Source organism: Lipotes vexillifer, unplaced genomic scaffold (genome assembly GCF_000442215.2).
Source record: "Lipotes vexillifer unplaced genomic scaffold, Lipotes_vexillifer_v1.1 scaffold49, whole genome shotgun sequence".
NCBI lineage: Eukaryota > Metazoa > Chordata > Mammalia > Artiodactyla > Lipotidae > Lipotes > Lipotes vexillifer.
In genome coordinates this window covers 5,837,576-5,862,576 of record NW_006790551.1, presented here as the reverse complement: position 1 = coordinate 5,862,576, position 25,001 = coordinate 5,837,576, and the positions used below count along the sequence as shown (strand labels likewise).

At 37.9% G+C, this 25,001-nt stretch overlaps 1 protein-coding gene across 4 annotated transcripts in view; it reads left to right on the top strand.

The window, feature by feature from the left end:
- The window catches only part of UBE2D3 (ubiquitin conjugating enzyme E2 D3), a 28,170-nt gene extending 20,444 nt beyond the window's left edge, over positions 1–7,726 (top strand). For 2 of the 4 annotated variants that reach the window (XM_007463817.1, XM_007463816.1), the window contains exons 5-8: positions 1,536–1,613; positions 2,729–2,834; positions 4,759–4,852; positions 6,861–7,726. In XM_007463817.1, coding sequence (XP_007463879.1) covers positions 1,536–1,613; positions 2,729–2,834; positions 4,759–4,852; positions 6,861–6,906 — 324 coding nt within the window. In that variant the 3' untranslated portion in view covers positions 6,907–7,726. Of the gene's footprint in view, positions 1–1,535; positions 1,614–2,728; positions 2,835–4,758; positions 4,853–5,295; positions 5,345–6,860 lie in introns of those variants that run through there. The other 2 variants (XM_007463818.1, XM_007463819.1) reach the window with 2 other exon arrangements.
- The last annotated feature ends 17,275 nt before the right edge of the window (positions 7,727–25,001 follow it).

Below are 25,001 nucleotides of genomic sequence, written 5' to 3'. Positions count from 1 at the left end.
TTTGTGGTACGCGGGCCTCTCACTGTTGTGGCCTCTCCCGTTGCGGAGCACAGGCTCTGGACGCACAGGCGCAGCGGCCATGGCTCACAGGCCCAGCCGCTCCGCGGCATGTGGGATCTTCCCGGACCGGGGCACGAACCCGCGTCCCCTGCATCGGCAGGTGGACTCTCAACCACTGCGCCACCAGGGAAGCCCCTGCAATCCCTTTTTAAAAAAAAAACTTTGACCTTAAAATCCTTGACTGGATCACCATCTTTTGTCATTCTTTGATCTGAGTCAAGCAATGGTTTTCAGAAGACCTGGGTTTGAATCCTGGTTCTATCGTGTACCAATTGTATACTTCACTAAGTTATTTCAAGTCCTATTTTACTCATAAAATGGGAACGGTGTCTTTTTCCTTTTATTGGTTAATAAATTAAATGTAAAATACTCGCAAGTTTCTCCCAAGTGTTACTTCATACTAACATTGTATAGTATTTATTTACTGAGGAGTTCTTCATACTCAAAGTGGGCAGGACAGCTAAGGAGAAAAAGTAGTGCTATAGCTTAAAATTTTGTATTTTCTGTTGAAATGGACCAAACAAACATTCCAGTTTTCCAAATCTAGTAATCCTGTGTATTGATTGGCTGTAGAGAACTCAGTAGTGTGCTTTTGAAGAAAAGACTTCATGGTTTTTATTTTTTAATTTATTTTTTTTTTTTGGCTGCATTGGGTCTTCATTGTTGCGCGTGGACTTTCTAGTTGTGGCAAGCGGGGGCTGCTCTTCATTGCGGTGCGCGGGCTTCTCATTGTGGTGGCTCCTCTAGTTGCAGAGCACTGGCTCTAAGCGCGTGGGCTTCAGTAGTTGTGGCGCAGGGGCTTAGTCGCTCCGTGGCATGTGGGATCTTCCTGGACCGGGGCTCGAACCCGTGTTCCCTGCATTGGCAGGCAGATTCTTGAACACTGTGCCACCAGGCAAGTCCCAAGACTTCATGGTTTTTAAATGAGAATTTTGAGGAGCCAGTTGGGAACTAAACTTTCTTTAAAAACATACTCTGTTTCTCTTCTACTTCTCCTCCTGAAGGGAGTTGTTATGTTACCTACAAGACCTAACTTTTTGGTTTGCCAGTAACCAGAATAGCCTGTTGAGGAACAAAGCCATTTGTGTATATATGACTATCATCAGAAGAAATATTCTACAAATAAATGTAAACTTATATTTTCAAATTATAATTTGGTACATTATTATGTAGACTTTTATTGCTAAGTATACTTTGTGAGAATTGGGGTCTAGAACCTTGTGTTTCTGGGTTATTTTTTCTAAATTTCTTTAACTTACATAAAGTAGGATCTAAGTAAAGTCGGGTTCATTGTTCTATAGTAAATATTGTGATTTTTCATTAATACGAACTTCATTGTGGAATAATTTAGACTCTTGCAGTGTAAATAGGTAATTTTGCTTCATATTAGAGAAATGCTTAGAAAATAGAAATGTTACATGAATTATCTAGTAATATTTAAAATAGCAGAGTTAAGCATATTTTTCTTTTCACAGAATGACAGCCCATATCAAGGCGGTGTATTCTTTTTGACAATTCATTTTCCTACAGACTACCCCTTCAAACCACCTAAGGCAAGTATTTCCCCTCCAAATCTGTGAGTATAGATTTGTGTTCTATTCCAAAAATAAGAATTTCTAATTCTTAGAAATTAGGGTTCTGTGTAAGTCAAGGCTAAATTGATATGAACGTATAGTGAATAAGAATAATTGAGGCTGAATGTATATATTGAGTTGAATCACAGATGTTGAATGCTGACTCTTAACCTTTAGTTAAAAGAGCAGCTAAATCTGGATTTGAACTTTGTAAGTGGAGGTGAGAATTGCCGTATCCTTAATGTTGCAAGGCTCAAATATACCATGTGAAAGATTTTTTTATTTTCCCCTTTATTGTGCTTATACAGATTTGGATTATTACCCCTACAGTGTCTTATAATACTAGGCTTCCAAATATCCAACTTCAGTATGCATTTTCACATGTTGCTAAAAATTATACCGTATTTGTATTGGGGTTTAGACAGACTGTAATACATTTTGGGCTTTGAGCTTGCACACGTAACAGTAAATTTATCAAAACTTTTCAGAGCCATTGAGATAAACTCAATCTATATGAATAACTTTGGAACATAATATATATAGAACATTGGCACTTCACTAAAACTGTCTTCACAATTATAGGTGCAATATGATAGTTGTTTTAGATGAAATTCCTTTGTGATATTCAAATTTGTGTTTTTTATGTACAGTGGAAATGGAGGCTCAAATACATACCTTTGTAACTCGATGCCTTAAATGAGCTGGCCTGGGTGTTTCGGTTTACATCTGGAAGTTTCTTATTTTTAAGTGAATGTTAAATACCCTTCAAATGGCTCTTTGATACTCATGATATGGTAGGGCCAAAAGTTAACCTTCAGAACAGCCCACCATATCACTGACAATAAAATTTTTGCCCCAAAGTTGTATTTTCCATTTTAATTAAAAATAGGGGAGCCCCTGAGGGATCTTGGTCAGAATATAGAAACCAGTTTCTGTAATATTTGGTCCTTTTAGGTGTATTAATTAGGTTTTAGCTATTTGATTTTTTAGAATTTTAACAGTATTTTGAGTCTTGCTTAAAGTCTTCTGGCCGAAGTTTAGGGTGCTTGTTTTTATTTGGGAAAAATACCTAAAGTTTTTGTTTTTGTTTTTAGGTTGCATTTACAACAAGAATTTATCATCCAAATATTAACAGTAATGGCAGCATTTGTCTCGATATTCTAAGATCACAGTGGTCTCCTGCTTTAACTATTTCTAAAGGTAAAATAGTTTTAGAGAAAGTCTTGAGAGGCTGATTTTCTAATAGTTAAAGGAGTTTCTTTTTGAGCCTACTTTTCTGAGTATTTTTATAATGACAACTTTTTGATAAAGGTGGGGAAAGGAACAAATTGATTTCTGCAGTATTTTTCAGTCCCAAGCCACCTGCACATCTCATTCACTTGTTGCCTTTTAGCTAAAATGATATACCAAAAGTTAATAGAGCTTTTGAAACTTGAGCTTTCTTATAGAAAAATTGTGATTTTGCTTTCCTGTGTTTATTATTTTTTAGATAAAAAACCTTTGTTAAAAACCTTTAGTTAGGTGTTTTTTGATCATGGTAGGTTTTTTCTACCTAATAATAGTCTAAAATGTATAGTCTTGGGAAGGCCTGTAGATAAATTCTACTCTTCTACTTTTTTTTTTTTTTTTTTTTTTTTTTTTTTTTTTTTGGCGGTCCGCGGGCCTCTCACTGTTGTGGCCTCTCCTGTTGCGGAGCACAGGCTCCAGACGCGTAGGCTTAGCGTCCATGGCTCACAGGCCTAGCTGCTCCGCAGCATGTGAGATCTTCCCAGACCGGGGCACGAACCCGTGTCCCCTGCATCAGCAGGCGGACTCTCAACCACTGTGCCACCAGGGAAGCCCCTGTTCATTTGTTTTTTAAGGCAGGACATCATAAAGCCTCTCATATGCTTGTACAGTGCTTTTGAATCTCCTTAAAGGGACTGTGTAGCATTCCCAAAATTTTATTTGATAGGAAATACTTTTTGCGGGGAGAAAGAAAAACAATTTGGGTGAATGCTGCTGTAATTCTTTTAAGTGAGGCATAATTTTAGGCCTGTTTTTCACCCTCTTGGATACATTCAAGTTTCTTTTCAGATCAGGCTCTCTTAACACCAGATATCTGGTATTAAGAAAGCTTTAATACTAGGTTCCAGGTTATTTTTTTTTTACCATCGTTGGGAATGCACTGTAATACTGAATACTTTTTCTATAAATGTGGGTTTAATTTTATATCTGCCCCCGCACTTGGGTTTAAAATTATATGTGCGATAATAATGTTGTTTTTTGACCACTTTAAGCTTTTATATCTTAAACTTTTATAAAAACCTTGCACAGTGTCTGGCACATAACAGACATTTAGAATGAATTAGGTACATGTTCCATGATGCTTGGCATCTTTTATGTTGATATTTTGAACAGGGCAGGGTAAGAGCTAGAGTTGAAGGCCCACTTAGTAATCTTGGCGTTGTTAAATTTAACCAGTACTCTTGTGATATGGTCTCTACCTTATAAATTCAGGGAAACAAAACATACAGTCAGTGGGGGCAGTTGTGAATTTCTGTGAAACTCCTCCGAGAGCAGGACAGAAAGTGGATTTTTTTATCATGGCAAACAGCTAAGAATAATACTGCACAGATGTTCCCCAGGTATTTTTATTCAAGGTCTCCCCACCCTGCAGAGTACCAAGAAACTCCAGTTACTTAAATTCTTACACCACTTAACTATTTTAAAAGGGAATTCCCTGGTAGTTCAGTGGTTAGAACTCTGCGCTTCTGCTACAGGGGGCACGGGTTCGATCCCTGGTTGGGGGACTAAGATCCCACATGGCTTGCAGTACGGCAAAAAAAAGAAAAGTAATATAAACTAATATGGCATCATTTGACTGTCTTAGAACCCCTGATTTTGGCAGATTTTTATAGCTAATCAGTAAACTTGATGCCAGCAAAGATCTATTTTTAGTATTTCTTACCTACCAGGAACTTGTCTCCTATAAAGCAGAATCTCTGTAAAGCTTTGTCTTACGGAGATTAAGATATAAACTAATAAAAATCTTTTGAAGATTGAGGTTTATAATACGTGTTTTTAAATACTTGTATTTATCCAAATTCCTGATGATGGGTAACAGGCATTTGTTTTCTTCCAGTTCTTTTATCCATTTGTTCACTGCTATGTGATCCAAACCCAGATGACCCCCTAGTGCCAGAGATTGCACGGATCTATAAAACAGACAGAGATAAGTAAGTATGTACTAGTTTAAGAAAACAGTATAAAAAGTGGCTTTTCTTAATGAATGAGTTAGGCTTATACTTTGCTGTAAGTCGTCATGGCAACGCCAAGAAGACTTGATGCTTATTTCTGGTAAGATGATAGTTGAAATGTGCAGAAAGTCAGTTACTGAAATGTGATTTTTTTTTTTTAATTACTAGGTTTTGGTTTATGAGGCAATAAATAGCCCATCTAAAATGTTTTATTTTTCTAACATGTTCAACGTTTTGTCACTTTGTTTTGAGGAAGAAAGGTATTTTTTCTTCACCCCAATTATGTTTTTGAAAAAAAATATCGGTACTGTTGTAAAAATTTGGTCTAAATTTTTTATATATTGAATTCTTTATGTATGTACAACTTTACCATCATAACTTTTGTATGTTATAATTAATGCTAAGTATACTTGTTCAATTAGGTACAATAGGTTAGCAAGAGAGTGGACAGAGAAATACGCTATGTTGTAGGGTAAGAGGATCTGCACTCTATGGTGCGCTTATTCATGGTACTGCCAGCACTTGAGTGCTGCATGCGTTAAGGCACTGTATTAACTAACAAAAGGTAACAGATATGGCAGTTTTCTGAAAACTGTACATTTAACTGCTTGATCTCTGTCTAGCGTGAAAGTATACCCAGTAGTCATTATTGCTTGAGAGTATTTTTGCATGGCAAACCAGTTATCTAGCACCAGTAAGAAAAGAAAATTTGTTTCTTTTTCAAACTACTACAGTATTTAAATTTTAACTTTAAAATTGGTATATTTTAAACTTCAGTACTATATGGAATGTGGTAACTTGGTTAAAATTTTGCCAAGAGATAACAATGTAAGGGAGAAACTCTTTTAAACCTTACCATCTATACTAAATGTTTATTACTGACAAGCATGCATTAGTGTCAGCTATACTTTGTGGCTCCCCGTATGCTAAATAAAAACCTTTGTTTTAAAGTGCTGGCTTTACAAGAGGTATCCTTAAATGAAGTAACCATGAATTGGAGGAAAGAAATCTTATATGTTAAAGTTAGAAAAATGGTTGAATTATGTTTAGTTCTCGGTTTGAAATGAAGTTAATATTTTATAGAGGTCAAACTGTAAATATAAATCAAAAGTTCTCCTATGCCCTTTTATATATTTGTTTCTTAAAGTTATCACTTCATTATTTGTTTGGGTAAGTGGCCTGTGGCATGGTTGTAATACAAGGAGAAATTGATAGCGTTTTATCAGTATTAGTGATCTTCCTCAGTAATAAATAACCTTGCTCATGTATGAATTACCTGTTGCTCTTTTAAAACAAAGATGCCCCAGTTGTACTCCAGAGTCTCATTCCTCATTCATCAGGTCTCAAGTGGGGCTTGTTAGCGCCAATCACCACACTTTAAAAGTAACACGTGGTTTTGATTAACACATGACACACCCACCTCGTCTTGAAAATTACTGCTCTTTATCACCTTACCCAGTGTCCTACTTTTCTGCCTGTGCCGAAGTCTCAAAGGCATTTTCTCTTTTGGTAATATCCAGGGTCAAGTAATTTTTCAAAGTCTAGGATTCAGATAAAAATGTTTTCGTTCATTGTTTGGTCTGGCTTTAATGGAACTTGCTATAGATGTACAGAATCTGCTGTTCTGATGAATTGTAAAAAAAATTTTAAATGTTAAAATTTGTTGGGATGGATACTAGTTCTAGAGTTTCTAATAGAACATTAGCTCAGTGGTAGGAGACAGAAAAGGTCTTTGATTTTTGTTAGCCATTCTATGTGTTTATTAAAATACTACTTTCAGTGTATAGGACATTGTATTGAAGCATAAAGTTCTCGTTTCCTACATTGCTTTGAGTATCAGTGCTTTTTCTTCCTTGTTGGCTTTATTCTAATCATAGCCATTAAAGGTGACTCCCTGGTGAGTCTAGAGGTAAAATAGATTCTTTCCTTCCCTTTTAAGTATTAAAAATTATTTTAACTTTTTAAATAACATCTTTTTTATTTACAGGTACAACAGAATATCTCGGGAATGGACTCAGAAGTATGCCATGTGATGCTACCTTAAAGTCAGAATAACCTGCATTATAGCTGGAATAAACTTTAAATTACTGTTCCTTTTTTGATTTTCTTATCCGGCTGCTCCCCTATCAGACCTCATCTTTTTTAATTTTATTTTTTGTTTACCTCCCTCCATTCATTCACATGCTCATCTGAGAAGACTTAAGTTCTTCCAGCTTTGGACAATAACTGCTTTTAGAAACTGTAAAGTAGTTACAAGAGAACAGTTGCCCAAGATTCAGAATTTTTTAAAAAATGGAGCATGTGTATTATGTGGCCAATGTCTTCACTCTAACTTGGTTATGAGACTAAAACCATTCCTCACTGCTCTAACATGCTGAAGAATCATCAGAGGGGGAGGGAGATGGATGCTCAGTTGCCACATCAAAGGAAGCAGCATTATTCTAGCAGCATCCATTCTTGTGTAAGCCTTCCACTGTTAGAGATTTGAGGTTAAATGATATACTTTATGCTCATAACTGATGTGGCTGGAGAATTGGTATTGAATTTATAGCATCAGCAGAACAGAAAATGTGATGTATTTTATGCATGTCAATAAAGGAATGACCTGTTCTTGTTCTACAGAGAATGGAAATTGGAAGTCAAACACCCTTTGTATTCCAAAATAGGGTCTCAAACATTTTGTAATTTTCATTTAAATTGTTAGGAGGCTTGGAGCTATTAGTTAATCTATCTTCCAATACACTGTTTAATATAGCACTGAATAAATGATGCAAGTTGTCAATGGATGAGTGATCAACTAATAGCTCTGCTAGTAATTGATTTATTTTTCTTCAATAAAGTTGCATAAACCAATGAGTTAGCTGCCTGGATTAATCAGTATGGGAAACAATCTTTTGTAAATGCAAAGCTGTTTTTTGTATATACTGTTGGGATTTGCTTCATTGTTTGACATCAAATGATGATGTAAAGTTCTAGAGAGTGAATATTTTGCCATGTTCAGTTAAAAGTGTGCAGTCTGTTACAGGTTGACACATTGATTGACCTGATTTATGCAGAATTAATAAGCTATTCAGATAGTGTAGCTTTAGTATGCTGCACATGATACTGGCAGCCCGGGAGTTCATTGATGGACTTGGGACCCAGCAGTTTTGAAACGTGTATATGGAGTTTAAGAAATTTATTTTCCAGGTGCAACCCCTATCTAACTAAATTTTTTCTTCACCTTGTACACTTGACAGCTGAAAAAACCATAACATGGGAGTAATAATGGGTCAAAATTTACAAAATAAAGTACTGTTTTGGTGTGGGAGTTGTCATAAGGCTATGTTGAAGTGACTTAACTATGTGGGATATTGAGTTTTTTTTTTTTTAATGGAGTGAGTATCCATTAAAATGAATTTGTTCAGCCATTTACATTAATGAGCATTTAAATGCAACAGATATCATTTCAGGTGACTTAACATGAATGAATAAAAGTCAATGCTATTGGATTATTTTTTGTTTGACAAGTGCTATCTGTGCCACTTATTTAACTTCTGTAGTAACAAGGGCATTATCATTCTTCACCCTTCCTAATTCTGACCCTATAGTTTTATTACTTTTTCCTAGTTATTTTGATTTGTCCGTTGCTTTCTTACAGTCCTGTATTCAATTTCTAGCACATCTGTGACATTTCCACTTCCACATTTTTGCACTGCTTACACTTATGTGCAATCTTATTCCTTGTCTGCGCACAGATGTGGAAAGTTAGATATAAAATAAATGTTAAAGCTTGATTTTTATAAACATTTTAATATGTAGTTTGGACATGATTTATTGACTTAAGGTTCTTCTCTAAACTGAAAGTGAAATGCATGCCTTCCGAAGATGTTTTGGCTTTGTTAATTCTGTAATAAGCATTTCATTGAGAAATATCAATCCAGTTATACAGTTTTCCAATGAGTGAATTTTTTGTTTTATCTTTTGCTTTAAAAATAACTCAAGGTTAGATGTCATACTGTTAAAACTGTTGGATTCAAAATACAAATGAGAAATTAGTAACATACCTCTCCACACGGTAAGAAACTTTTTTTGGCTCTATTTTTAGAATAAATACTGAGATTCCCTCAAAATAACAGCTTTTATAGTAGGCATATCATTTCTTAAAAGCCAACCACGAATAAAACATACTTGTCAGCTTCTGGATTCCTAATTGGCTTTCAAATTGACCTTTTTAGCCATAGACAGCCCTTAAGTGTTTATAGAGATGACTTCCTTAAACTATTGTCATACTGATTAGTAGATGTGTCCAGTTCTCTGTATCTTTGACTTGATGCTTTCTATATTTCGTATGTCACTTCTAAGGGAATAAGCCATAAAGGCTTCTCCAGGTTTAAAAGAACAGTAAAGTACCTGGAAAACCAACATTTTTGAATGTATGAACACTGGACTTGAGATCATCTGCAATGAAACCTTCAAAAGAATCCAAGAATTTGTCCTCCCCCCCCATATATATTACTAGTGCCATGTATAGGACTGAAGTGATCGTTAGATTAAAAATTGATTTTGGTTCTTCCTGTTTCCTATGTCTTTTAATGCATAACTCAGATTTTAAATACTTAAGTTTCTCTTAACTATGGGGATTATAGTCCAGTTGAGCTGTTAATGATAAATTATATTTTAAGTGACTCATTTTTGTTCCTGGGCAGGTTTGCAATGTGATAATCAGATTTAAAAGAAAACAAATAACTTACTACTCTGCTTTCTTGTGTGGGTGTACTCACAATTTTTTAAAGTATGAACCACAGTTAACTGGTGGTCTCAGGGGTAGTGAAACACTCACTTTTTTTTTTAATGGCTTAGTTGACATACTTCAGATACTGATCATGCTGTGTTAGTGATTTTGGAAGTGACTCAAATTAGCCATGTTTTGTGTTGGCATAACAAAACTGTTAAATGATTGTTGATTACAGTTTTAAGTGAATTTGTCTATTTTATGAGGAACCCAGTGCAAGTCACTAAATATTGTCTAATAGTGACATCTGCATAACACTTGTAATAGCTAAGGTTAATAGAGCTTAAAGGATTGTTACCATTAAAGTCTGTGTTTAAAGACACTCTGGTCTTAACTCAGTAATTCCAGCTAACGTGAAATCCACACTTTAACTTAATACTGTGTGTGAGTTCTATTTTTGAATTTCTTACAGTTATAACAAAAACTATGGTCTGTAAAGAATTTAGGACAGTGATTCTCAAAAAGTGACCCCAAGACCAGCAATAATCAGTATCATTTGGGAAGTTCTCTAAAATGGAAGTTATCAGACCCCTCTCCAGGCCACTGACAGAAACTATGGAATGGTACCCAGTGGCCTTTTTTGAAAAACCATCCAGGTGAAGGCTGCTCCTAGTTCTCCCTTGTAGTAGACTACGGCAGTGATACTTCCGACTCTATGATGTTTACTCATTTTACTCTTGATATTTCATGGCTGTAAGAGAACTTGTTATATTGTATGCCCAAGTATTACATTTCTAACAATGACAAATTCATAGTACTTTTAATACTGTGGGTTTACATGTTTACTTAATAATATTAAGATTTATTAACATCCTACAGTGAACTAATTTGAGTAACAGTCTAACCCAGTGACATTCAAATTTATAACTAAAACATAACTTTATTCTGGGTATGCATAATTCAGCCAATAGCCAAGTAGTAGTTAAAATGAGTAACCAGGTGCAAGAGTTTTCCTGCTAAGTGTTGGCTAGATAACCTAGCTGAACAAGGATTTGAGCCCTGGTCTCATTCTGTGGCCTAAGCAACTTTTGGGGGGCTGTGGGAGGTGGTTTGAATACATAAGATGTCATGTGAAGGGTGTTACTAGTCTTCATTGAATTTAGAAGATACTGAACGTACCCTAAGGTAGCTATTAAAACTTTCTACTCTCCCAATATAACAGAAAAATAAACAGTAAGGGTATTTGGACCAGAATTTTACGACGTGACAGCCCCTCCCCCTCCAAAATAAAAGTTACGGAAGAACTTGTGTTGAAAGGTCAAAAAGTTCTAGGAAGACTAGGAAGATTGCAGTTAGCCGAGTGTTTTTTTTCAGGTCCCCAGTAATTAACCAATATTTTGCATTCTTTCCTGATACTCTGTTGTTTAACTACTAGTTCCTTTCTTTGCCTCATTTTAAAGAATTTTTTAATGAATAACTCTGGTACACAGTGTTCCTGATAGTTGCTTTTTTACATGGAATATGTTGTTTTAACATTCCGTTGTCGATAATCTCTTCCCAAGTTGTACACTTTCTGGATGAAATTATGTATTTAAAAAACTTTAAGAGCCCTCTTAATTTTTTTCTGTATTGTAGAAAATGGTTTTATGAAATAACTACTTTTCATCTTACTATTGTCTGAGCCTCTGTGTAACCTCGATTCCTTGTTTACCATATCAAATTTGAGTATTGTCAGGTAAGGCCAAATAATGAAGTACTTTCATGCCCTAGTTGCTTAAGAACACAGTTAACCATTGTGATGTGCTGACCTACCAGCCATTTCTCCTGAACTTCCTGTTCAGGAGCTTCCTATTCATCATCCCATCTGGCTGTGTAAAGGATGACTGGCTTGATTTCTACATGCAGACACATGCCCCTACCTCTTGTCCTCAGAAAGTACAAACATTTTAGTTGCACTGGCCCAAAACCTAGGCATTAACCTTGTTTTCTCACACTTGCAAATGAAACAGCAATTCTGTCAGTTCTACCTAAATTTTTTTTTTTTTTCAGAATCTACCTATTCACCATATTCACTGCTGTCACAGTGGTCTAAATCTACATCATCTCTTGGATTCTTGGAATAACCTGAGTAGTGTCCCTGCTTTTTACTTTGCAGTAATCTATCCCACACACAGCAGCCAGCATATTCCTTTTAAACCATATCTGATCATGTTATCGCTTTGCTCCAAACCTAATGGTTTCTCATCTCAGAACAAAAGCCAAAATCCTCAAAGCAATTTACAGGCTGGAATGAGTTTTCCCACCACATTTACTTCTTCCCTAATCACTCTTCCCCACCAACTTCCTCAGCTCCGTCACACAGGCCTCTGCTGAGGCTTGAACACAGCGGGCTTTTTCTTACCTCAAGATGTTTCCCTTGTTCTTCCCTTTACCTGGAATTATCAAAGATAAACTATGGCTCCTTCTTCCCTGTTAGGTTTGTTCAAATGTCAACCCATCAGTGTTTTTTTCTCAACTATTTTATATAAAATACCAGCACAGCACTGCCACTGTAGAGTGCACCGTGGTATATTCTGTAATACCCACCTTAAATGTAATATTTACTGTTAACTCCCCAACCTCACCCCAGAATGTAAGCTCTGTAAGAACAGGATTTTTGTTTTGTTCCCCTACATGACTTAGGTGACTGCCTGGCACATTGTTAGGTGGTCAGATATTTAATAGATGACTATGAGCTAAATATTAGGCTTTGCCAAAAGTATTCCTTGTTTTTCTTTAACTCCAAAAGTACAAAAACCAAAAACTTCAGTATACTATAGAAAAGTAATTAATGGAACCTTGACTGACTAAAGGCCACCTCAGTGAGTGGATGGACATTTCAGTTTCTATCAGTATAGATGATTACACTGACCATCTCTCCTGTGAAAAAGCAACTAAACATGGTGGGACAAAACACTTAAAAAATGTGTTTTAAAAAAAATCTGTCAAGAAAAAGTACTCTCAAGCCAAAACCAAATTGAAACAGGAACCCAAAAAGGAAGCTGACTATAATCAGAAACTAGCTTTCATCTTGAGAACACTTGAAGAACCAGTGAAATGTATTTTCATGATCTTTGCAAAGCCCAGAATGCATCCAAAGAGTGGTGTTCAAACAGGATAAACCCATCCGTAATACATAGGATGAGGAGTTTGCATATCTTGAATTTTGATGCTCTGTGGCAGGAGAGTATTCTCTCAGAATATGTAATAATAGTTTGGCCTTTGTGAAGATTTGTAGCTCTAAATCTTACTACATAGGTAGTCTGAGAAAGCCCAAGCAGAAGATTTATTTTTTAAAGTTGTTCCAAATCAGAGCAACACAGTGCTGGCAGAAGCAAACATACTCTGCAGGGACTCAGTAATAGCTGACAGTTAAAAATCAGAAAGGAAAATAAAAGTACAAAGGAACATGGTGCCATGAGTAGGAATTGACTTGCAAAAATCTCAGACATTAAAAAACATCAGGTCATCCAAATTGGAAAGGAGGAAGTAAAACTACATTGGCAGCTGATGTGATATAGAATATAAATTATTAGAGCTAATAATTCAGCAAAATTGCAGGATACAAAAGTCAACACATCAGTTTTGGGGGTTTTTTTGACCACACAGCTTGCAGGATCTGAGTTCCCTGACCAGGGATTGAACACGGGCTATGGCAGTGAAAGCCTGGAATCCTAACCATTAGGCCACTGGGGAACTCCCTCAGTTGTATTTCTATAAGCAATGAAGAATCCTAAAATGAAATTAAAACAATTCCATTTATAATAGCATCAAAAAGAAAAGAATAAATTTAACCAAGGAAGTGGCAAAACTTATATACTGAAAACTACAAGGTATTTCTGAAAAAAAAAGTCCTAAATAAATGGGAAGACACCCTGTGTTCATGGATTAGATTTATTATTGTTAAGATGGCAGTGATCCCCAAAGCAATCTACAGATTCAATGCAAACCCTATCAAAATCCCAGTGATTGTTTTTGCAGAAATGGGAGATACAAAAATTCATACAGAATTGCAAAGGAGCACAAAAAAACAATCTTGAAGAAGAACAAAGAGGACTCATACTTTCTGATTTCAAAATTTACTACAAAGCTACAGTCATCAAACCAGTATGGTACTAGCATAAAGATAAATTTATAGACCAATGGAATATAATTGAGAGTCCAGAAATAAGCTCATATACGTATTATGGCCAACAGGGTGCCAAGACCACTCAATGGGGAATGAACAGTCTCTTCAACAAATGGTGCTGAGACAACTGGATATTAACATGCAAAAAAAAAAAAATGAATTTGGGCTGCTACCTCACATTATATACAAAACAACTCAAAATGGATCAAAGTCCTTAATGGAAGATCTAAAACTATAAAACTCTTAGAAGAAAAGAGGAGTAAATTTTCATGACTTTGGATTTGGCAATAAATTCTTAGATATGATACCAAAAGCACAAGCAATGAAAGAAAAAATAGATAAATTGGACTTCCTCAAAATTGTAAACTTCTGTATATCAAAGGACACTATCAAAGTGAAAAGACAACCTAAAGGCAGAAAGTATTTGCAAATCACATATCTGGTAAGGGTCTAATATCCAGAATATATAAAGAATCCTTAAAAAACAAAAAGAAACCCAATTTAAAAATGGGCAAAAGATTTGAAAAGACATTTCTTAAAAAAAAACAACAACAAAAAACAAAAGATGTACAAGTGGCCAGCAAAAGTGAAAAAGATGCTCAACATCATTACTATGCAAATCAAGATAAGATACGACTTCACACTTGCTAGGATAGCTATAATTTTAAAAAATGGAAATTAAGTGTGAGGATTTGGAGAATCTAGAGCCACTGTACATTGCTGGTAGGAATGTAAGAAGATCCAGCTTCTATGGAAAGCAGTTTGGTAACTCCTCAAAAAATTAAACACAGAATTGCCATATGACTCAGCAATTCCATTCCTAGATATATACACAAAAGAATTAAAAACATGTTCAAACACATATTTGTACATGAATATCCACATCATTACTCACAATAGTCAAAGATGGAAACAATGGATGAATGAATAAAATGTGATCCATACAGTGACATATTATTCAGCCATAAAAAGGAATGTACTACTGATACATGCTACAATGTAAATGAATCTTGACAACATTATATTAAGTGAAAGAAGCCAGACGTAAAAGGAAACATATTGTATGCTTCCATTGGTATGAATATCCAGAATAGTTAAATCTACAGAGACAAAAGGCAGATTGATATGTGCCAGGGACTGGGTGCAGGGGAGAAAAGAATGAGTAGTGACTGCTTAGCAGGTATGAGGTCTCCCTTGTGAGTGATAAAAATACCTTGGGAGTAGATAGAGGTGATGGTTGCACAACATTGTGAACACACTGAATGTCAGTAAATGGTACATTTTTAAATGGTGAATTTCATGTTATATGAATTTCCTATCCAAAAAATCAGCCACAAAAGGCAGTAGCCGACATTTAGGTAATAATTTTTAGGTGCCAAGAACTGTTCTGAATTCTTAATTCTTAACTCTTAATTCTCATAACAAACATATACTTACACTTACATTATTATCAACAAACATATACTTAATTAACAGACATATACTTACATGACTGTTTCTGCTTTACTGATGAGGAAACTGAGGAGCAAAGACGATAAATGACTTACCCAAGGTTACTCAGTTAATGGCAGAGGTTGGGATATAAATCCAGGTAATGAAATTCCAGAGTCTTACCTCTTAATCATTATGCCAGAAATAAAAGTTTCAAATATGAATAAAGAGCAAGAGACTATAAAAAATGACAGATTTGAAAATTAACCAAAATCAGTACTTCCAGAAATTAAAAAAAAATAGAATAACTGAAATTTAAACTCAGAAGACAGGTTTAATAGCCCAACAGACATAGATGAATAAAGAATTAGAGCAGTGGAAGTTATGAAGAAATTCTGAATGTAGCACAAAGAGATGTAAAGAGTCTAAGAAACATGGAGATGTGAATCAGTCTAACATATGTCTAATTGGAGCTTGAGTTCAATTTATTGCTTCTAGGCCCTAAATGCACATTTCAGTAAATATATCCTCTGTGGGGCTTCCCTGGTGGCATAGTGGTTGAGAGTCCACCTGCCAATGCAGGGGACACAGGTTCGTGCCCTGGTCCGGGAAGATCCCACATGCTGCGGAGCGGCTAGGCCTGTGAGCCATGGCCGCTGAGCCTGCGTGTCTGGAGCCTGTGCTCTGAAACAGGAGAGGAAAGAAATATATATATATATATATATATATATATCCTCTGTGATAAACAACTGAATTCCTTTAAGATTTCCCTTTAAAACGAACACAATATTAAGCTTTCTCAGTAGAAGGCACTGGAGGGATATTGCAGGAAAAAAGAGGCTCTCCAGCTGTTCCTGGTATGGGCTGGGGGTTGGCTGGGGAGGGTTTGAAGACATTTAGCAAATTTCCACAGGCCCAGAACACAATCCATCTGTGACCTTGCAGCCTTGGCCAGGTGATAATCTTTTTTGCAGCCCCTCTTGAGATAATCTTTTTGCAGCCCCCTTGACATGGAAACCAAAGTTCCTGCATGGCCTGCACACAGCTTCTTGTGGCCTGGAGGATTACACACCTGAATAGCATGTGTGCAGCCCACCTGTAGTCCAGGGATCCGTACAGAGCTGTTATTTCCTCTGCAAATAAAGTAGATTACCTGCAAAAAGAAAAGAAAAAAAAAGTCAATAGGTTGATTGATGGAAGAGCAAAAATGAAAGATTTCTCAATAGCAACGGAAACAGAAGACAGTGGAATATTAACTTCAATACACTGAGAAGAAATAGCTATCACCCTAGAATTCTATACCAAGGAAAATATCTTTCAAGAATAAGGATGAATGACATGGATAAATTTGAATAACACTGTTGAACAAAAGAAGTAAAAAAAAAACCATAGCGTATGATTCTATTTGCATGACATCCGAGAGACAAAATTAAACCATGATGCTAGAAAGCGGAACAGTGATTACCTGGAATGGGAGGAATTTGGAGAGAAGCACAAGAGAACTTTCTAGGATTAAATATTCTGTATCTTAATGGGGGTGTGATTACACAAGTATATATGTTTGCCAAAACTCACTGAACTGTGCACTGTGATGGTTAATTTTATGTGTCAACTTGACCACAGGATGCTCAGAGAACTGGTTAAACATTATTTCTGGGTGATTTGGTGAGGGTCTTTTCAAAAGTGATCAGCATTTGAATCTGTAGACTAAGTAAATTAGATCGTCCTCCCTGCTGTGAATCGGCATCATCCAATCCATTGAGGGCCTAAGTAAAACAAAAAGGCAGAAGAAGAAATAATTTTCTCTCTGCCTAACTACACAGGTTAGAACATGGCTGTTCTTCCAAAGCTGATGTATATACAAACATCCTTTATTAAAAGATCATCTGGAACAGAAGAATCCAGTGCCTCTGCTCACAAGATGTTCAGAAATATCAGAGAATTATCTTCCAATATTTCAGAACAAATTTGGTATGTGAATTTTTTTCACTGCAAAATTTATGAAATTGAATACAGATCAAAAGTGAGGGGCTTCCCTGGTGGCGCAGTGGTTGGGAGTCCACCTGCCAGTGCAGGGGACGCGGGTTCATGCCCCGGTCCGGGAGGATCCCACATGCCGCGGAGCGGCTGGGCCTGTGGGCCGTGGCCACTGGGCCTGCGCGTCCGGCGCCTGTGCTCCGCGGCGGAAGAGGCCACAACAGTGAGAGACCCGCGTACCGCAAAAAAGAAAAAAAAAAAGTGAGATGTGCTGTAAGTATAAAATTTACAATAGATTTTGAAATCAGTATGAAAAAAAGAGTGTAAAATATCTCAATAATTATATTGAATACATGTTAAAATAGTATTTTGAATATATTGGTTTAAATAAAATATATTATTAAAATTAATTTCACCTGTTTCTTTTTACTTTTTAAAATGTGACTACTAAATATTTTTGAATTACGTAGGAGTATTCCATAATTCTATCGAACTGCTCTGGAGGTCTAATTTTTATTGGACAGCCCTAGAATGACTGAGTAGCCTAATGAATATAAATTGAGAGAAAGTGTTGTCTTTGCCTGAGTCCCCTAGCAAACAGTGACTGAGGCAAAGCTTAATTGCTAATTTTTAATTAATTAATTAATTAATTTTTGTGAGGTACAGTCCCAGAATAGTGAGAGTGTAGGAAAAAGGAATTAAGACAGAGGAATTGGGAAAAACAACTTTGGGCAGTTGCTGGGGAAGCCTGATCCCATGTTCTGCAGCATGGTGCTTCATCTGAGATTAGAAGTGATAATAGAAGCCAGAATCACCAAGGGAGTGATTGGTTTAAGTCTGGGTGCTGGGGCTACTGAGGATCTTGCCATGGTGGCTTGTCTTGTCTCTGTTGGATTATGGTTACTGTAATTTCCCACTGATAGTTAACACTGGGCATGGAAGTAGTAAGAGATGTTCCAATGCCTCTCCTAGGTTCCAAACACAATCCTCCCCGCTTTTCACTGAGTTATATAGCAACCCTAGCTTCATCTGGTAATCAGTTCATTACCCCAGTCAGTATATTAGCTCATTCTTTACCTGCTGGTCCACTAGAATAAGAACCCCAGAGTGACTCCACAGTATTAGTCACAACTTCCAAATGGGTGGGACCCTGTACCTTCCCCAACTCTGGATCCAAGACTTCTGACCTAACAGCATCAACAGTTTCAGGAACAGGAAACATAAATTCCATTAGTGAGTCACTGAGACTGATGATGAGGGAAGCTACTCCTGCTTTTATATCCTGGTTTTTATACCTGTGGATTCTAATTTGGGGAGATATAGCACCGCATGTTGACCATAGTTCAGTGCATATACCAGATCCGTGGGAAAGTGCTCCAACCCCGCAAGGTGCTGTCCTTAAGCTGAGTTTTCCACAGGCCATTCCACTGGTTTGGGTTTTTTTGTGTGTTATTTTTTGTTGCTTTTTTTGTTTTGTTTTTGAGAGGAGGTTGGCTGCTCCTGTGATCGGGTACTTGGTAAAATAAGTGATTCTCAAGGTCATGAGCCTACCTGCCCATCTTCACATCTCCTTTTACATCAAGTGGATCTGTTTTCTAAGGCACAGGTAGGGGTACCATTTTAAGAAATAAAGAATTCTATCAACTCTCAGATGGTGCTAGTGGAGACACTGCAGTCCGGGAAGGCAGAATATATTCAGAATCTATTAATTTCAGTATATCAATTTGATGCCCCAATCAAGGAGGAAGGTGTCCAATGTAATCAATGTGCCAACAGGTGGCTGTCTGGTCCTCCTAAGGAATGGTACCTTTATCTAGGGTTCAGCATCAGTCTCTGCTGCTGGGTGGTTGGGCAATCAGCAGAGGTAGGAAGATATCCTTGGTGAGAGAAAGCCCATGTTGGGTCCATGCATAGCCTTCATCCCTGCTACCATGGCCACTCTCTTCATGTGCCCAATGTCAAGTACTGGAATGGTGCATAGAGAGGCCAGCTAAAATTCATAGGACTGTCTTTCTGTGTACTTGGCTGTCAAGAGCTTCCTCTGTACATGTTCTCTTGTGAACATTAATGTGAGTTACAAAGAAACAGCATGTGTTGTGCCCACTCCTACAGTCCGTCCGCATATTATCTATCCAGACCTCCACGTCACCTATCTTCTAGTTTTATTTCTTTGAAGGCCCTGATCAATCAAGTAAGACTTTTGGCTCTGCCCAGGTGTCAATATATAACTGTGCCTCAAGCCACCTCTCCTTTCACATGAAGTGAAAAACAAACATATATCTCACAAGTCTGTGCACTGGGAACATTTCCCTTCACCAATGTCATTCAGGGCCACTCCTAAGTGGGGCTGTAATGTGGCAGCAGTCCTTTTATGGCCAGTTCCAATACATATTGCACCAGCCCAGGTATGAATCAGGCCTCTGTCAATCAGGCAGGAGGAACTCCCCTTGAGGTCATCAGTGTCATCATCAGTGTAGAAGAGATAGTGACATGGAAGGCTAGACTACCAATTCATGTAATTTTCTTGGACTTGCGTTTGAGTCTGGATGTATCACTTTCTATCCACTGTGGAACACTGCAGCCTCTGCCCAGCTTTATGGCTTGGTTGATTTGCAGATCCTCAGTTCAGGCTGCATAGTCACTTGGTGTACCACGGTCAGAGGTTTGGTCTCTGCTAAGACCCATTAGTACAGTAGGACCTATTTTTCCAACAGAGCGGGTCTCTATGGTGAAGCACATAGCCTTGCTCCAGAGTATAAGGGTCTACACTGTGAGTCTTCTATTAGAGCTTGCCCAAAGCTCCATAGACCCTCCATGGATATCTCCAGCACTATTAGATCTGTTGGGTCATATGATATAAGTGTGGTTTTTCAGGCCTGACCATAGGCAGTTACAAAGACTTTACCTGAAAGTCTTCACGAGAGAAAGCTGTCCTCCCCAATCAGACTTGGTATACAGTCTAAGTATTATAATCTCTAAAGGGAGTTGCAGTGAAGGACCTATTATTGCCCCTCTGACTGTTCATGCTCTTCACATATTTACATTCCTAGTTTCATTGACTTCATTCCTTGCTCTCTTTGTCTGAGGCCTTGGGCAGAGGTCTTCTTCAGGTGACTGCACTGAGATCTCCTTATTGGAGAGAAGAAGTGGGAAACCTTGAATACATTTATTCCTACGCAAACTCAGTACCCAGCAATTTTCCACTCCTAGCCCTTCCTCCTCCCCTACCCCAGGGCCCATAAAACAGCCAGAGCCTTTTGTTCAGGACTCCGTCAACGTGAGACAACACACACATCTGTGCTGATCCACCTGCCCCGTGACTGGTGTGCCATTTTATTGGGCAATGGAACGGGAGAGTTGGCGTCTTCTCCAGTTTTAGCCTCTTGCTTATACCATCACTGTAAGTGGTTGAAGTCTTCACTGTTACTTTCAGTTTGGCTCCTTGTTGCTTTAATTGGCTACTCTGACTCCTGACAGCTCAGATCTCTCTTCCAGCTCAGCTTAGTTCCTGATAGGGTAGCATTAATCCTCCAACTTTGTTCTTCTTTAATATTGTGTGGGTTATTCTGGATCTTTTGCCTGTCATATAAACTTCAGAATCAGTTTGTTAAAATCCACAAAATAACTGGCTGGGATTTTGATTGGGATTGCATTGACTCTATAGATCAAGTTGGGAAGAAGTGACATCTTGACAATACTGAGTCTTTCTATCCATGAACATGGAGCATCTATCTTTCTATCCATGAACACGGAGCATCTCTCCATTTATTTAGTTCTTCTTTGATTACTTTCATCAGAGTATTGTAGTTTTCCTCATGTAGATTTTAAACATTTTTGTTATGTTTATACTTAAGTATTTTATTTTGGGGGGTGCTAATGTAAATAGCATTATGTTTTTAATTTCAAATTCTAATTGTTCATTGCTGGTATATAGGAAAATGATAGACTTTTGTATTCTAACCTTGTATCCTGTAACCTTGCTATAAATTGCTTATTATTTTCAGTGTTTTGTTGTTGTTGTTGTTGTTGATTTTACACATAGGCAATCATGTCGTCTGCAAACAAAGATAGTTTTATGTCTTCCTAAACTGTATACTATTTATTTCCTTTTCTTTTCTTACTACATTAGTTAGGGCTTCCAATACGATGTTGAAAAGGAGTGACAAGAGGAGACCTCCTTGCCTTATTCCTGATCTTAGCAGAAAAACTTTTAGTTTCTCACCATTTAGTGTAATGTTAGGTGTAGTTCTTTGTGTTCTTTACTAGGGTGAGGAAGTTTCCCTCTATTCCTAGTGTGTGGAGTTTTTATCATGAATGGGTATTGGACTTTGTCAAGTGTTTTTTCTGTATCTATTGATATGATAATGTGATTTTTATTTTTTAACCTATTGTTGTGATGAATTACATTAATTGATTGAATGTTGAACCAGCCTTGCATACCCAGAATAAATCCCACTTGGTCATGATTCATATATATATGTATATATATATATATATATATATATATATATTTTTTTTTTTATATATATATTTTTGGATTCAATTTGATACTGTTTTGTTAGGGAGTTTTCCATTCATGTTCATGAGAGATATTGGTCTATAGCTCTCTTTTACTGTAATGTCTTTGTCTGGTGCTGGTATTAGACCAGTGCTGGCCTAATATTTTAAATTCTTGTCCTGGTAATCCAACATCCCTGCTATATCTGAGTCTGGTTCTAGGGCTTGCTCTGTCTCTTTTTGCCTTGTAATTTTTTGTTGAAAGCCATACGTGATGTGTGCAGTGAAATGAACAGTGGCAAAGAGGCCTTTAGTGATATAGTGGGAAGGTATGAGGAGAGGGGCAGCTGTCTATAGTCTTATGATTAGGCCTTAGTCTTTTAGTGAACTTGTGTCCTGGGCTGTGAATTTAATAAATGCTTCTCGTTTTTTTTAGCCCCTTAAGTAAGGCAAGAAGGCTAGGAGGAACTTCCCTTCTCCCAGGTTAGGCTCTGATAAAATCGTTTCTCTTGAGGGTAGTTCTTGAGAATGCTATCATGTATTTCAAAATGGTTCCTTACCCCCGTCCCTCTGCTGGAAGCATGAGGGAATTGCTCGCAAATCTTCAATGTGAGAGCTGGTAGATCTTCTGGAAACAAAACACAAAACTGTGGGAGACCCACTAAGACTGAATTCCGGTGGAGTTTTTGTTTGTTTTAAGATTTATTTATTAGTTATTTATTTATTTTTATTTTTGGCTGCGTCGGGTCTTAGTTGCGACACGCGGCATCTTCGTTGAGGCATGCGGGATCTTTTTCATTGCGGCGCTGGGGCTTCTCTCTAGTTGAGGTGCACGAGCTCAGTAGTTGCTGCGCGGCATGTGGGATCTTAGTTCCCTGACCAGAGTTGGAACCCGAGTCCCCTGCATTGTAAGGCGGATTCTTTACCACTGGACCACCAGGGAAGTCCCCTGTGGAGTTTTTAAACTCTCAAATTTGTCCACACTGAGCCTCCAGCCACTCAACAACTAGAGGTTTTTTTGTTTGTTTGTTTTTGTTTTTGTTTTGTGTGGTTTTTTTTTTTGGCCTTACGGCATGCGGTCCCCAACCAGGGATCAAACCTGTGCCTCTTGCAGTGGAAATGCAGAGTCTTAACCACTGGGCCACCAGGGAAGTCCCAGAAATTAGAGTTTAGATTTTCCTTCCCTAGTACTGGTTTTCGCAGAGCTTTCTACTCATGGGTTTCTGCTTTGGTTAAGTTGTGATTCTCTGTATCCACCTGTCTTTTTCTCCAATTTGGAGCAGTTTGCCCTTTCACCTGAATTCTCTGACAGATCTAACAAAAGCTGTTGATTTTCAGTTTGTTCAGCTTTTTACTTGTTTGTAGGATGGAGTGATGACTTGCAAGCTCCTGACATGACTAAACAGTAACTGGGAGTCTTTTATTTCTTTGACCCATGAATATACATACATACATGTATATATGTGTATATATATATATATATACATACTTTAATTTTTTGGAGCAACTTTAGATTAACAGCAAAACTGAATAGAAAATACAGACGTCCCATACACTCCCTGCCCCAACACATGCACAGACTCCCCCATTATCAACATCCCCCTACTAGAATGGTACATTTGCAATCATCGATGAACCTACCATCATTATCACCCAAAGTCTGTAGCTTACATTACAGTTCACTCATGGTGTTGTACATTCTATGGGTTTGGACCAATGTATGTTTTCAAAGTGAAGTAATTCAAATGATGTCATACTTGTGTCTTGGAATGAAAGGAGGAATGATAAGTCTCTATTCTTGTTTTTCTTAAAAAAATAGATTCCCTAAAATATTTCTTAATAGAACAACAGAGTATATCCAAACATATTCACAGGAATGAATTTTCCTTTGACTTGGCTCTGGGATTTATGAAAAAACAAACAAACAAACAAACAAAACTCTTTGCCACTCTTGCTGCCGTAAGTCTTGTTATCAGTTTTGAACAGACTAGGGCTGGCCATTTAATGCCATGAATCAGGGAATATAATTTGAATTGAGAGCTCCGTTCCTATCAAAAGTAAAATGCTCCTGGAGTGAGGAAACCTTTGAACCAGCCAGAGCCTTTCCCCCTTAATATCAATGGGCCCTACTGCAAGGAGTCTATGGGCCAGGAAAGGAGAGTTTGGGTCCTGTCTGCCACTGTCTGACAGGCAAGTCACCTGACTTCTGTGGACCCTGTTCCCTCAGCTTTAAAGCCAGAGGCTTGGGCTGAATAATCCAAATGTCCCTAAAGCCAAGATGCTAGGCTTGTGAAAAATGCTGACTCTGAAAAAATAAAATATTGTCCAGTGTCTACAGATTCAGGCAATTCCGGGGCCATTCTAAGGCAAAACAAGAATCGGATTTAATGAGCGGAGAACTTCTCTTCGAAGACTTCTGCTTAAATACAGAAATAAGGCAGATAACATCAACACAGTCATATGTTATTCTATTTTATGCAATGCGAAATTCCCTCCTAAGTTCCCAGATCGCAGTTACATCCTATTGCAAAAATGGGACTCAAGGAGACTGTGCCATTATGAGACTTGAAATAAACCTGTGGTATTTTTTGGGTACCTAGGCATTGTTAGGAACAGCCAAGTATGTTAACTCATTTTATGCTTATCACAACCCAAAAAAGGAGTACTGTCTCCATTTTTGAGTTCTGGGAACGGGGGTATTAGAGAGTTTGTGGCTTGCCCAAGTCCCACAGCTAGTGAGCGGCAGAGGATTTTTAATTTGCCTGCGCATTAATGCAGGTTTCCGGAATCTCAGGAACCTCCTCTGCAGAGCTTTACAAAACAGAAGGTCGTAGTCCACTAACATCAGGCCAAAGTGCTGTGTTTTCTCTGGGCCGGGCCTTATGTTGCACGCTGTACACGGATTTTCTCAGCTCTCAAAACAATCGTACGAATTAGGTACTTTAGTACTTATTTATTGTTTGAAGGGCAGACTGTTCTGAGACAAACCTGCAGAGCTGCCGGAGGTGGGCGTTACCCGCGCCAGGCAGACACCTGCAGCACTGATGAGAGTCTGGGGAAACCGGGGGGAACTGAAGTGATGGGGTGCCTTGGTTTTCGGTTCTCTGAAGCAGTGAGGAGCCTCTCTTGCTGTAGTTTCCGCACACTACTGTCTGTCCCTGAGCTCCCCGAGGCTGTGCGCTACTTTGCGTCCAGAGATTGGTGTGTCCCAATTAGCGTGCACGGTTCTCGCCTCCCGTTCAGTCGCCGGAGCAGCTGGGATAAGAGCCGAGGAGGACCCAGACCGCAGCGGTCCGAGCCCGGAGCCATGCACGAGGTGGCGGCTCCGACACTCGCGGCGC